Source organism: Thermobia domestica, chromosome 4 (genome assembly GCF_964235325.1).
Source record: "Thermobia domestica chromosome 4, izTheDome1.hap1.1, whole genome shotgun sequence".
Classification (NCBI taxonomy): Eukaryota; Metazoa; Arthropoda; class Insecta; order Zygentoma; family Lepismatidae; genus Thermobia; species Thermobia domestica.
Window position 1 is genome coordinate 290,599,067 of NC_137457.1, and position 14,725 is coordinate 290,613,791.

General features: G+C 35.7%; 3 protein-coding genes across 3 annotated transcripts in view; 2 read left to right on the top strand and 1 right to left on the bottom strand.

The window, feature by feature from the left end:
• Positions 1-1,442, top strand: part of LOC145683163 (uncharacterized) — a 104,523-nt gene extending 103,081 nt beyond the window's left edge. Inside the window, exon 6 of the mRNA XM_081754528.1 lies at positions 326-1,442. Within this exon, the coding sequence (XP_081610654.1) occupies positions 326-1,385 (1,060 nt within the window). The 3' untranslated portion in view covers positions 1,386-1,442. The remainder of the gene's footprint in view (positions 1-325) is intronic.
• LOC145684158 (uncharacterized) overlaps positions 1-14,725 on the top strand; it is a 71,056-nt gene that overhangs the window by 20,760 nt on the left and 35,571 nt on the right. The window lies entirely within an intron of this gene.
• On the bottom strand, positions 6,273-7,235 carry LOC145683164 (E3 SUMO-protein ligase KIAA1586-like). The gene has a single exon (XM_081754529.1). It carries the CDS (start codon positions 7,233-7,235, stop codon positions 6,273-6,275), a length of 963 nt encoding a protein of 320 aa, XP_081610655.1.

The window sequence follows — 14,725 nt, forward strand, 5'->3', positions numbered from 1 at the left end:
TATCAAAATGGTAAATCACACATGATAATGATTTAGAGAGTGTTACACTTCATTTTTTCTTATAGTCTACAAAAAATATTAGCACTCTTATCGCGTTGTTTGGTTAGCAGTACATACATAAATTACTTGGATTACTGGAATCGTTACATAAAATATTAGGAGTTAATTATAAAATTATAGCGGTTAATTACTTGTAAAATCGTTATATACTTATTCGCTGAAACACTACAAAATATTTCAAAAGTACTTCGAATGTGGCAGTAAAATTGGCTTTGAGATCAAATAATATGTTTTAGTTTATTTGATTTATTATTTTACGTTTCAGGGCACTTGGCAACAACTACCACGAATATGACGCATTTTCTAACTATATTTCAGGCACAGATAACATAAAGTCAATAGACTCTAAAGACAAAACATTCTCTTGCGACGAGTGTGGAAAGAAATTCAAAGAAAAAGGTAAATTAAAGCAACATATTTTTATCCATAAAGGTAAGCAACCACATGTTTGCGACAATTGTGGTAGAAAATTTAGTAGAAAAGAAATCTTGATGAGACATGTGATGACACATTCTGATGAAAAACCGTATTCTTGTGAAGAGTGTGGAACGAAGTTCAGTACTAGTCATTCCTACAAGAGACATATGGTAAAGCACATACCTGGAGAGGCACATGCTTGTGAAATTTGTGGGAAACTATTCTCAAGCAAATCTGAACTGAAACCTCATATGCTAGTCCACACAGGAGAGAAACCATTTTCCTGTCAAGAGTGTGGTAAAACGTTTACACAAAAAAGTAACTTCATAAAACATACTGTCATACATTCTGGCCAAAAGCCCTACTCATGCGAGAAATGTGGTAAATCGTACACACAGAAGTATAAATTGAAAGAGCATAGGCTAACACACACTGATGTAAGGGCACACGTTTGCGAGATGTGTGGAAAAAGTTTCCATCTAAAAGCAAGTTTCATTAATCACATGGCAACGCATTCTGATACATATCAGTGTTGCTCCGAATGTGGCAAAAAGTTCGTTTATAAATATTCATTCAGAAGACATATGCTAAAGCATGCACTAGGAAATTCACCTACTTGCGAGATTTGTGGTATGCGTTTTACGAGTGAAAAAATTTTGAATTCACACATGAAAGAGCATACGGGTGAGAAAATTCATTGTTGCACTGTGTGCGGAAAAACGTTTGCCCGAAAAAGTAAATTAACGAGACACACTCTTACACATACAGGTGTAAAACCGTTCCGCTGTGAAGAATGTGGTAAGACTTACACCCAGAAACACAAATTAACATTGCATAAATTAACGCATAAAGGAGTTAAACCATATGCGTCCAAATGTACAAAACATATGTCCACAAATATAAGTTAAAGACATATGTTCGCTCTTTTTACCTTCTTCAACAATAAAGCTTTTTATTATACCAGATTTGGCTATTGTGTAGTCACTATAAATAAAAGACAAATCGATTTTTATTAGAAAACTAATATTGTGTAACAGTTTTGCTACCTAATCGATTTTACTTCATCTAATACTATGATAAATAAAACACTGCTGAACAAGACTTCTCACCTTTAATAAAAACAAATTTACACATAACATTTCGGTCTTCTAGCCAAGATCCTCATCAGACGTACACTGAGTAATACAAAAAATACTCTAGTATATATACACAATCAATCTCCCTATCTATTCTCACTGGCCAGTTCAAACAGCCAATTAAAAGCGTGGAAATCTATTTGAACTGGCAAATGGGAAAACATAATATTCTACCAGAAAGAAACAACAAGGAGCAAACAACCCCATCTCTCTCCTTGAATACATCCATTCACATAAATTTTTCCGTATCAATAATATTCCTCCATTGTATATTAATGCTGATACATTTCGTCCATTTCATTAAGTTTACATCCTCTTTCTTTTCTATCCACCAGGTCTTTCCACTTTCTCGGCCACAATCTTTTTTTTCCGTTCCAGCACAATAAAACCTTTCCAGTTGACATCATGGACTTTTTCTTTAATGTTTAAAGATTGCGTTAGTTTCTCTGCCATTTTTCACACCTCTTTTATGTTGTTTAATTTTTTTCTTTCAATAATTTTCCCGTTCCCCAATATATTTCATATCACAATCCTTACAATTTATACAATAAATGACACCTTTCTGATCTCTTTTTTCCTCCCTTTGCTTTTCCCCATGTCCAACAACGTTCTGCTACCTTTTCTATACTCTTTGACCCCTTGTTTTCTTAACATCCTTTTTAAAATTTCGGTATCTTCTCCTACCCCTACAATGCCTTTCCATACCCCTGATTTTCCTCCTCACTTTTACCTTTTCCAGAGACCACAGATGCTTTAACGATATCCCTTTTACTATAACCATTTTCATACAGCTGTTCTTTAAAGAGTTCCACGTTCTCTTCTACATTCTTACAAATTTTCGTGATTCTTTCTAACATATTTCTTATGAAATTAATTTTTGTGCTTCTATCTACATTACTTTTCTTATTACAATAAATACCAGCATTACATTCTTTTTGATACCATTGAGACTTAATGCTCTTCCCTTCCTTACTCATTAAAATGTAAAGATAACATAATACACCTCCCTGCTCTGCCTCCAGTTCTAAATCTGTTCCCTTTTCCTTATCTTCAATACTACCAACGAACTCTATCAACTCTTCTTTTGACCCTTCCCATATCCCAAAACAATCATCAACGTATCTACATAAAAATCGAATCTTTTCTTTCCCTTTTTCTACCACATCATCTCCCATACACTCATAATGATATAAGATAATACCGGACTTATCTTAGATCCTATATTTAAACCATCCTTAATCCTATATATGTCATTCTTAACTTTACAGAAAACAAACTCCCACATTAAGTTGAGGGCTTTTCTAACTTTCTCCCATTTCCAGCCTTTAACACATTCTCCCCATAACTCTTAATCGTATCAAGTATAGCACTTCTCTTTACACCAGGGAGTATGACTTTAACATCTAAACTAAACAAAATACAATCACTATTATTTTAGAATTTCTGGTGTAGTTTATTAGTTCTCTATAATATTTAAATGCCAAAGTCTCTTGCCTGTCTCCCACCCACTCTAACACTGGTTTCAATTCACTTTCTAGCGGCTCCAAATAATTCTTCCTACAGTCCATAACTGGCCTAAGTTTTACTTCCTTTTTGTGTATTTTTGCAAAACCCTTTAACACCGGCACTCTTCCACCTTCATTCATGGATTTCCTAAGCCCTTCCCTTTTACATTCTTCTTTTAATCCTTCCATAGTTTTTTATTTCTTCTTGTCAATTAATTCATACTCTCCATCCATTAAATCCTTCACCTTGTCCTCATACCACGCTTTATTCATTACCATTGTCGCCCTTCTTTGTCACTCTCTCTACACCCTTTCCTTCCTTTACCTAATGCTATCATATCCTCTCCTTTCTTCTTTTGTCAAATTCGAACATCTATGGATTTCCTTCTTTACCAAAACCATTTCCTTCCTTCTTTACGTTTTGGTCAAGGCTATTGTATATATATATTCTGTAGTAGTTTTCTGTATCACTCAGTGTACGTCTGATGAGGATCTTGGCTAGAAGATCGAAACGTCACGTGGAAATGAGTTTTTATTATGTAAGTGCAGTCTTTTTCAGAAGTGCTTTATTTTTCTGATTTTATTTGCAAGACATATGACTATGATTGTGTGTCAGTTTCAAATACTATGATGTATAGAGCGAATCACTAATCGATTGCGCTGTTCTTATATTTCCTCTGCCGCATGTTTTTTCAAGAAGGAATAAAAAACAAATTTCACTGAGTCTGTAAATAAAGACTCTTTAAATTTATATATTTTCTTCCATGTTGTCACTCGACACGTGCAAATTCACTTGGAACGGCGCTCAAGTAAAACTTGATATATATATATATATACAGCGCTTTTTTAAGAAAAAATAAAGGAGCCGGTACGGTGGACCTCAGGTTCATAATAGTTAAAATGTTGCATGCCTTTCAGGGTATTACTATTATTATTAATAACAATGTCCAGTAGCATATCACTGCAGTCTTGTAACTAAAAACTCATGTCCAAAATTATTGTCGTAACATTATAAATATATTGTTGTAAGAACATAATTTGATAATGAATTCGCCCGGTATTTCTTATAATATTAGCATCTGTATAATCAGCAAAGAGATGTATATGAAAAATTTCATGTCAAAAGAGCAATAAATAAGAACAATGAAACGGAAATAAAACTTTCTTGTCCATTTAGCAACATTTTGTTTCACTCATTCTAATTTTCGTGTTTATAATTCTTTTTTTTTTGTGAAATTTACCACAAATATACATTTCCCGATCATACACATATTATCAGTATTAAAAGTACCCTGCAAAATCATTATCAAATTATATTCTTACAAGAAGACAGTTATAGATATGCGACAATCATTTTGGATATGAGTGTACATATATATAAAGATGCTTTAAAAATTTCTAATGCTTACATCTTAATTTTATATTACAATAAACGCATTTATAATCAATATATTTTAGATTTTTCTTCTTTTTCTGCAAACAGGCGACAGTAAGCTGCTATTGTTTGTTTTCAAAAGGAATTAAGAGTTCCCCAAATACTGAATTTTAATAAGAACACACATACAGTACATCGTTCACATAATATTCTTCAGAGTACTAGTCTGCTACCCAAATGTTCTACAAATCTCTACTAAATTAATAGTTAAACTCTGCGAAAAAATCTAGGGGATTTTTTCACTTAATCCTCTTCCAAATAATAAATAAAAACAATTAATTCGATACATTAAAACGGGAACTGAGTAAAGGCTGCAATGCGGAGAAATTACAGAGGTGAAGTCCGAACAGAACTTTTGTATTTTCAGTTTGTCGATTAGAATCAGTGTTCGTAATTTCATGTTAATAGCAAGCTTAAATTGTCAACTAAGACAGGTGCAATCGGAAGAGCTTGATTCACAATGAAAAGAATTTTTAATTCTTATTAGAATCAGATATAATTTGATGGTGCGGATTAGCTTTCAAAATTTTAATTTCTATATTAATTCGTGCATAATTTTCAACGAATTTTTTAATCTTGTATATTGTGTACTTCACACTGAATTTGGAACCCCTCGGAAAGGTGTTTGGGGACGTGTCTATTTCCAGCTATTTAATGTATACATCATGGCTAGTAGGGAAGGTGTTCGGAGCATTAATATATACTAGGAGACAAATGAGAATAAACTATTTTCTCTTCTAAACTTTAACACTTTCCAATTCAAAGAAACTTCTATCATTCATAGTACTTCTTTTGCTAGTAATTAGATTTTGACAGGGAAAGAGAGTTGACTGGCCCGTTCACTAACCCATTCTTCTTTTGTTCTGTCGATAGCTATACTCCTAATGACCATGTTTTACAATAGGAAATTTCATTGCAAATAAGTAGTGTAATTGGCTCCCATTGTTCAGACTTGAACCCCTTCACTTTTGAGTGGAACAGACTTTTCATAAAAGATAATTGAAATATCTACATTTTATGACCTATAGAACACATTAATGTGAAATAAGAGAAGACAGCATAATATTTTAAACCATGATTCAAAGAATAAGAAATGTAACTCACATTGTTCTTGCGCAATTTCAAAAAAGTGACCAAACTTTTCCATATCTGGAGATAACTGCTCGACGTCTCTTTTCCTCTGCTTGCTCTTTGTATCCACAGCTGAATGACGTCCACGCAACAGTTGAGAGTTCACGTATTTTCAGGGAATGAACTGTGTCAGTGGAGGAGCAACAATCTTATAAATAGCAAAGAAGATGCTGTTTCCGCGAGAAGCAATGATCTGGTCGGTGTTACAATTAAATTCATTTGGGAAAAACCTCTTTCACACTCGTTCGATGAAATGGCAACCGTATCTAAAGCACACCTAAGCGGAAACAAGCCGTTTGTTAATGTCCTCTCTTCAAGGTATTCTCGGAAACGTCGAATCATTTCTCTCTCATTCAAACGAAATATGTTTGACAACTTCATGATCTCACTTTCACTGAAGGTCACCTATTTCTATACATCTTCTGGCCACTGGTTAGGATCTAAGATTTTGGGAGTTAGGCAACTCTGAATCTTAAGTGTCAAGTAGCCTATTTTGGATTGAAGTTATCAAGTGCTCATAGAAAGCAGTGACAAAAATTGGGGACTCATCTTTCCTGTCTCTTTTGTGCAATTGAATGCCTTGAAAGTTCAGGCTTTTTGAGGCTTCAAGTGACTGGAGTACAACCCAGGATGTTTAATTCTTTCCTCAAATACTTTGATAGTGGTCCCGAGCATTCTGTCAGCTTTGTATAAGTTAATACCTCCATCTTGAAGTTCCGTGCTTAGTTCAGACAGTTCTTGCAAAGCATCAGACATCAGCCCTAAATTCAGAACAAAACTTGCTGATATTATTTTCTTAAGCATCCCTTTATATGTACATCGTTCCTTCTTGTCCCTTTTTATGTCGTTCATTGTTCCTTCAAAATGAGACACAAGAGCCCTATAATCCTGCCACACTGCGGAAACAGATCTGAAACTAGAGACAACCCAACGTACACTTAAAACTCTCCCAATTTCCAACAGCAGTACATCTAATGTAGCTGTACACGCTTGTAGCTCCCTTGCGTTTTTCGTTGAGGCTTGGTATGTGACGTACAACTTATCAATAAAGCGTTTAAATCTGTTAATGCCCGATATTTTTACTAGTACGTCATGTACCGATAACTCCAGTCTATGGTTAGCAAAATGCCATAGAATAACAGAGGGGAATTTATCTTTGAATAATTTCTGAACACCTCCGCGAGCCCGTAGCATCACTGCCGCGCCGTCACTAGTAACTGACACTAAGTAGTCACGAAGGTATTCGTCCGGGAATCCAACAGAATGAAGATGTTGAAGAATTGCATTGAATATACCTATTGCAGTGACATTTCCCAGTTCAATCAGCCCGAGAAATAAATTAACTGGTGTCGCAAGATCTATATCTGGGATATATGTCTTAACATATATAATTAAAGTCCATGCCTGGCTTAAAGTGGTTGCTTCGTCTAAAATTAATGAAATCTTACTTTTTGCACTCACAATCTTATTCACCATTGTATTTCTCATTTCCGCTCCGATATGGTTTATGATATTGGCGCAAGCGTTGTTAGAATCCAGAATACGTCCCATGTCAACACCATTAAGTTCTTGTAAGTAGATTTCATCCTCGAAATTATTAAAGGATTGGTTCTTTTTCGCTACTTTGTACGCAGTACGAAATACTCTGGCGGTGATGTCTTGTTCTCGGGATAGTGATTTCGCACATGCAGTTTCAAAAGATTCTTTTTCTGCTTGCACAATTAATTTAACTGCAGCTTTATGAGACGCACTTTCTTTATGATCAAATTTTTCCCCCTCAATGACGTCAACTGCTTTTCTCGCGTTTCACCAAAGTAATTGATATTACAATTTGCCCACTCCCTAGACACTTTCATCCCCATACGCTTTTCAACACCAAGACCTCCCGCCGTTTTGCACACTTTACACCCGTTTTTTCTTTAGCACATTAAGCCAGTTATTTTTCTGACAGAATTTGTTCTTCTCTTCCATAGTCCAACAGTCAGGCCAGTCATTAGTCTCCTGATGACCGAGAGACAAAGATTGAGGACGAGAAGCACCTATTTTCTCCACGTTCTTATCATTGCTTTTCGCAATGCAACTATCTTTACTGTCATCGACCTTTTTCTTTTTAGCAACAGGGACGAAGTAATTACTTATTCATTATGGTACACTAGATGATGAAATGTGTATTCCAAAAACAGGGTAATAAAAATTGCCTTGCCTACACAAACACACCACATAATTATACGTTTAAGCTCCTGTTAAAATGTTTATAATTCGGAAATATTTACAACTTTCTTGGCTTCACACACACCACGACAAATCACACGACCAATTGAACTAAAGATTACTTAATTGTTGACGACATTCTAGTGTCCTCGAAACCGAAACCGTTTGCAAAATGTTCAGATTCACATCATCATTTAAGCCGCAGTGGTCGGAACTTCAAATTCTTCCACCTAATTCAGAACAAACTCCAGAGCGCGACGCGATAAGTTATTTCTCTGAGTGCAAAAAAATTACTAAGATTTTAGACGCAAAGCTTAGTTATAATATGTCGGCAGGTATAAGTAAAACAGGCATCGATATTTATCTTAAGAAATTTCTATCAAAGTGTAATTACTTTTATCATTAGAAAACAAAGAAACAACAGTACAATAGTTCGCTAACATCTGTGTCGTCCTTTGGTAGGGAGCACTTCCCGTGAGAAGCTCAATCATAAAATTGATAGGAGGAAATGGTAGTTTGAACTGCACTCCGCGGCCAAAACGAAAGACTTGTAGCTAGCTTGTATAGATACTTGAATGAGAATTTTCAAGTACTGCATCTTGAATGCACATTTCCATTAGTGTCTGTGTCTTTACTTCTCTTTCAGAGAAATCGGACATATTGGTAGCTTCTATGTTCCTTTGTTTTCGTGTACCCATGTCGCGTATACGTATGTGCGTCTGTGTGTGTGTGTGTGTGTCTTGCGTGAGAGAGAGAGAGAGGGACTTTCGCACACTGCCCACTTTTGCCTTATTCTTTTATTTATCTCACGAATTCCACCCTCAATGGCATAGATCTTCAGCAACAGACAAAATTTGTTGGGATTATTGTGTTGTGGGAGCTCAGTCTTTCCAGAAAAAAAAATCTGGTCGGTTCAGAGCCTTTATGGTTTATATTACTGTGCGAAAAAGAATGAAAAAAGGGAGGCGCGAGCGAGAAACAGGAATACCAGAATATTTCTAGTCCCTGAATACAATTAACTGACTTCAAGAAGAAACAAGAATTCGCAACTCTTTGTAGAAAGAAAAAAGAAAGAAGGAAAAAATTAAAAAATCTGATTTTCATTAAACTATATATTTATTTGCTGTTTTTCTCGAAGTTTCTCTTCAGCCACTCTTTAAGATAGAAGGCTAAATATTGTTCTCATTTAAAAGGTCCCGGTAGGCCTTACCGTTGCGTACCGCAAGAAAAAACTATATATATATATATATATATATATATATATATATGTATGTATGTATAAGAAGGAAAACTATCGAAGTATATGAAACTTAAGATTAAGTGAAGTGGACCGAATGTTTCTCGCAGGTGTGGTCCCGGATTCTAGTTTCCGGTCATACTTCCGTTAAGTAGTAGATTTGTGCTCGCATAGCATCAACAGTAAATAATAATCAGTACAGCACTACACCCTACATCAGTAACATTAAAAAAACAATATTATAAAGAAAATAGCATTGGCACAATTTGTCACAGCCTTTCTTATGCCTGATGCGCATGCTTTAGAAATTTCATTTTTAACACTCAAGTCATAAAATCTAAACAAAGATGATGTCGACCTGCGAATTATTCCAAAAATAACATCAATCACTTCTTAATATTTTTCTTGTTTTGCATCCCGGTCTAACCTGAAAAATAAAATTGATACTCACTAGTCATTTCTTTTATATTTTACTTTTTAAAAAAAAATTAAGAAGGCTTTTCTGAATACAAACTTTCCAAACATTAGTCCAATATAGAGTGAATAGCTGTAAAAGTTTCAACATAGTACTTCTTACAGTTTCGAACTTACGAGGTGATGTATTTAACGCGACGATAGAGTTTACTATTAACAACATTTCAGCAGTTATATTTATTCCTTAAAATCATAAGCCCTATTTTGTAACAAAATGATGAGGTGAGTCCGTTGTACTCAACTTGTTTTTCTTCACTATTTTGAATTCTAGGAATATTTTTACGTAATAAACCTTCTACAAATATGAAAGCTGCTTGTTTATTCGTCGATCATAGTAAATAAAAAGGGATCATATATTGACGGTGGTACCTACAATGCTTATAGTGAACTACTGAAATTGATTTATTTTAAGAGATGAGTCCAATGGATTCACCTTATCATTTTAAGTGTTATTTTAATAGTTGAAAATTCTTTTAGATATGAGAAGAACAGATTATTTGATAGAGAATACAATGTAAGGGATTTAGGATTAAGATTTCTGAGATTTCAGCAGGTATGATCATTTAGCCCGCCACGTATAGGGGATGACGTCCCTCAGTGAGCAGACTATCAGAGAAAAGGGAAGAAAGAAAGGGTTGGGGAAGAAAGGAAACGGCCTGAAACATATATTTAGGTACCACCCCGCATTTGCCTGGTGTGAATGAGGACCGGGAATTTACACACTTTTCGACCGAGTGCCAACACCGGGAATAGAACAGGGACCACTCACACTGAAGCCGGGAGCGTTCTGAATACAATATTCTGTTTATATCGAGCAAAAAACTGTTTCTAAATTTCAGGCTAAGTTTGACGATAATGGGCATAAAGAAAGCATTGCCTTTTACTCCTGTACTGTAAGAGTGGGACGTTCTAAAGATAATAGAAGTTCAGAATTCTCGTCCAGATCTTAGTATTTGATGAAGCGAAAATGTTTAGTTGGCGAAGATATTTATAATAAAAATTGATTTGTTTTGTTCAAAGACCAGTTTGCTTTTCCTAGAATCTCATTTAAATAGTTGCAGGTCCTATTTTACCTGTTCAATGCAAGCAGATTTTCTTTAGATACTCTGACTCTTCCTTGTGTTTCAACACTTGTTTTATTCTGATTTCCATATCATTCGTTCTGTTCATCCGGAGAAACTCGTAATACGAAACGTGTCAAAATTTCAATTTACGATACGTCTGTTATACTAGTTGTAAATAACTATTGTGTCTCGAATGTGAGAGTATCTGTACTTCGAATACACTTGCATACATCACTGGTAAGTCTCGTCTTCTTTCTTTGTTTACATAGTAACGACTTGTACATTAGCTCAGATGAACTATCATTATGCATCGCAAGGTAGCAACATCTCAGATTATGATCATGCCATATCTATCCGCAATCATTTCAGAACAGATTCTAGCTTTCAGAGATGCTGCTCGCCAACAGTCTACTTAGGGTGTCCTTCCCACAAGACAGAGAATTCACGAAAGAATCAGTTACAGGGATGAAACCCTTTTCCATTTGGTTTAGTAAAAAGAAAAACTTCTAACTGACCATTAGTTGTTATACTTTGCGGATTTGACTATGACCCGTTGAACCTCACTTTGCATTGTACATGTACATGGTCGCGATGCAGTTCATCATTACTAAACGTCAAAATGTGTAGAGGCAACATAGCTTACTCTGGTCAGAATGAGAACAATAACCAGTTCGATCCAGAAGTCCGTCCGTTACTTTGTTGCAACATTAGGAAAATTTTCTTTTGCAGCAAATAATGCTCAGACGCACGTCAGAAGTAGCTCAGTGAACGTTATGAAAGTTCAGTCACGTTTCAGACGGTACAAGCTACAGTAAACTTTGAATACACTAGTGAATTTCCGAGAAAATTGCACATGAATTTGATATATCAGTTGCACTTATATCCAATTAAACAACCGTGTAACATGTTTTCCTATGACAGGGTGTGTAACATGTGTCAGAAAAGCAGTACTAGATCCAATTTGTTATGCATATGCCCACATCCATGTGCAGTCAATTTAAAGATACTAAAAAACAATTTTGTGTGCGAACGACATAGTAATGTATGATTGAATTCAGGATATATGAAGGCCCATATATATGCAAATTGCCAGTATGGACAGCTACAATTAGTGCAATACACATTGATCCACGGGAAACTTTGCATTTAAATCAATTTTACACGAATCCCGAGGGAACACTTCGCGATTGTACCTTGTCAGTATTATTATTTTTTAATCTGTAGTTTTCGTATTTCGATTTATGACCGACTTTTGTGGGTTTATCGCGAATGGGCGATTTATTCTGATTTTGAATTGCTAACAACATCTCTCTCCTACTTCACTTACTCCAAACTCTGGTTTAGTGACTTCCAGCGCCCACAAAAGATCATCATAAACCATACAAGCAGTCCTCATCTCCACCGACCGCCGGAAAAATATCGAGGAAGAGAAGAGTGTTTGCCGTAAAGATTAATGAATAAGACAAACTAAAACAAATAATGTATGAACCATTCTAACACACTATATGTTACACTACAAGCGATTACAGATTAGAATTAAACGTGAGACTTAAATTACGAGTACTATGTATTGTGATTAAACAAACAATATACAATAAACAAACTACAAGCAAATTATGTATTTAACAACCTGAGCGTACAAAACAATTATTTTACTTTTAATTTTTATTTTCTTAAACTCATTTACTTTAATGAGATGGCCTTTTCTATCTATAACAATTATTCCTTCTTAGTTTTTCTTACGGTTTGTGGTAACGGCATGGAATGAAAATGGGGGATAATTACGTAACATATGTTTCACTATACAACACTACACTGCGCAAGGAGAGTGCGGATTAAGTTGGGCCCAGTTTCCTTTTCTGTGCTATCCTCTTCTGAAAAATCTGTTTCCAATTGCTGCACTAGTAATTGATTTGTCATACCAAAGAATGCACCTAACAGCTATGCTACTCACAACAGTTATCGTTTGGAAGTGATCATGCCAACTCATGACTGCATCAGATAATGTTTAAAACTAGCTTATTAGCATTTGTCTTTTTAGACAACAACTCGTAATATTATAAACAAATGGATTCAGATGCAAGGTTCGTTATGTAATTATACAACACCAATACTTTGTTCCTTTTACTCCAACGTCTTAGAAGGACCGCGGTGGCTCAGTGGTGGAGCGTTCACCTCTGGTGCATGGGGTTTCGGGTTCGATCCCAGCCCCCCAAGTGAAGTTTGTGGTAAACAAACACCGTTGCGTGGGTTTCCTCGGGGTTCTCCCGTTTCCTCCCACTTTCTTCATTCCACCATTTCATTCATTACTCATCACCGTCTCCTTTAGCCTAAGCGGCATATCCGTGGGACGTAAAACTCAAAGTTTTCATTTTCCAACGTCTTAGGAACAACGGGCACAAAGTTCCGGATATTAAAGTCATTTCAGCGGGCTAAGTGCTAGCCCACGTAAAATAGCTAATGCTTTTAATGTGCAACTGCACGTAGTTCGCGGAACGCACTCCTGCTTGGTCGAGTCTCTAAATTAGACTGTTTTTCTTTTTTCGCCAGTCTCTTGTAATTCTACTTGAAAGAGAAAATCCTGGTTTTAACTCGTAACGCAACTGATTGATGCAATGGCTAAAATTAAAAGAGTATATGGTTCGTGTCCTGCAGTTCCCTAGGAGTGCTTAGAAATTTACAACAGTCCGGGATTCGATCCTCTATGTTTGGACGTCTCCTTTAGACTTTAATAGCAGTTTGGACTTTCTACGAAAGCCGACCATATAACCACTGGACAACACCGTTCAGAGTTCGGGTCAGAACATTCTGGGAAATCGACATAAAAGCTAATTCTAATCGTATTCTCAATGCCGATACAATTTAATAATGTGATAATTGTTATGTTGCATAGGCATTAGTTATTTATGCTGCATAGAAATGTAAATTAGGATATCTCTTAAACTAGAAAATATAAATTTATACCATGACAATTGTTTTGGTAAAGGATATGTTAAGTTTCACTTTTCACTTTAATAAACAACACTAAAACTGCACACACATATTACATTACATTTTGGCACTTTAATTCAAATAATTAAATATGATAACAAATTTTACACTTGGCCCAATTATTCTTATTACAATCGCGGAAGGCGCGGTAGTCGCGGGTTACCGGTTGAACTTTACTACATCATTAGTTTCCTTGATTTCGCACTGTCACTTTTCACTCACTTTGATGCTGAAGAAAGGCAATCTATGGCGGTTCCAGGGGGATGTCCTTGAGGTTGCGGGGTGAATTCCCTTTCCTTCCATTTTGTCTTTCGTGTGGACTAGAAGCTTTTCACTGCGCTGCTGCTCCTTGTCGTCAAGAGGACTTAACGATCAGTGATGAGACAACGTTTGAAACTCTAATTTTTCTTGGAAACATTTTCTTTATCCTAACGTAAATTAGTTGGTTATTAGTTGGTCTATTTGTATTCACCTATATATTTTTCTACATACGTTGCACTAGTTGAAATGAAACATTATTTTTGACACTAAGTGGTCGCACGTTGATATGTTAGTTGCACCAGTCAGACTGACTTAATTTTTCTCTCCGTCTCCTCGCGTTTTTACGCAGCGGACAAGCTCACAATGCAGCCTGGTGATGTTAAAGTTAAAAAATAACTATGACAAACCATAGACAGGAATTTTTGCAGACGAAATTTGCTCCCTGTGCTGAATTTTAGTACCTTATTTGGAGAGACGAGAAGGTTTACCAAGATTTCCGTCGCAGACGCGATGCACACACACATATACATATTCGCTTGTTTGCTGAGAGAAAAATTCTCAAGAGTGCCTTTATACGAGGTATTCTTAAAAAGTTAAAATTTTCTTCATTAATATTCGATGAGCTGGACCATATGGTTACAAAATTAACAATGAGACTGCTCGTTGGAAAGTACTGTGAAGCGATTTTCATTTCTTTTCGCCAATATAAGGAGTTCTAGGCGATTTGTATCGCAACCAGGAGCACACACACATTTGCAAACATATATGTATGTCCTTGCGAAGAGAGAATTCTTGGAAATTTT

What these genes read in the sequence shown, in the direction of transcription:
- LOC145683164 (XM_081754529.1), bottom strand. Translation starts at nt 7,235, where the DNA reads ATGGGACGTATTCTGGATTCTAACAACGCTTGCGCCAATATCATAAAC.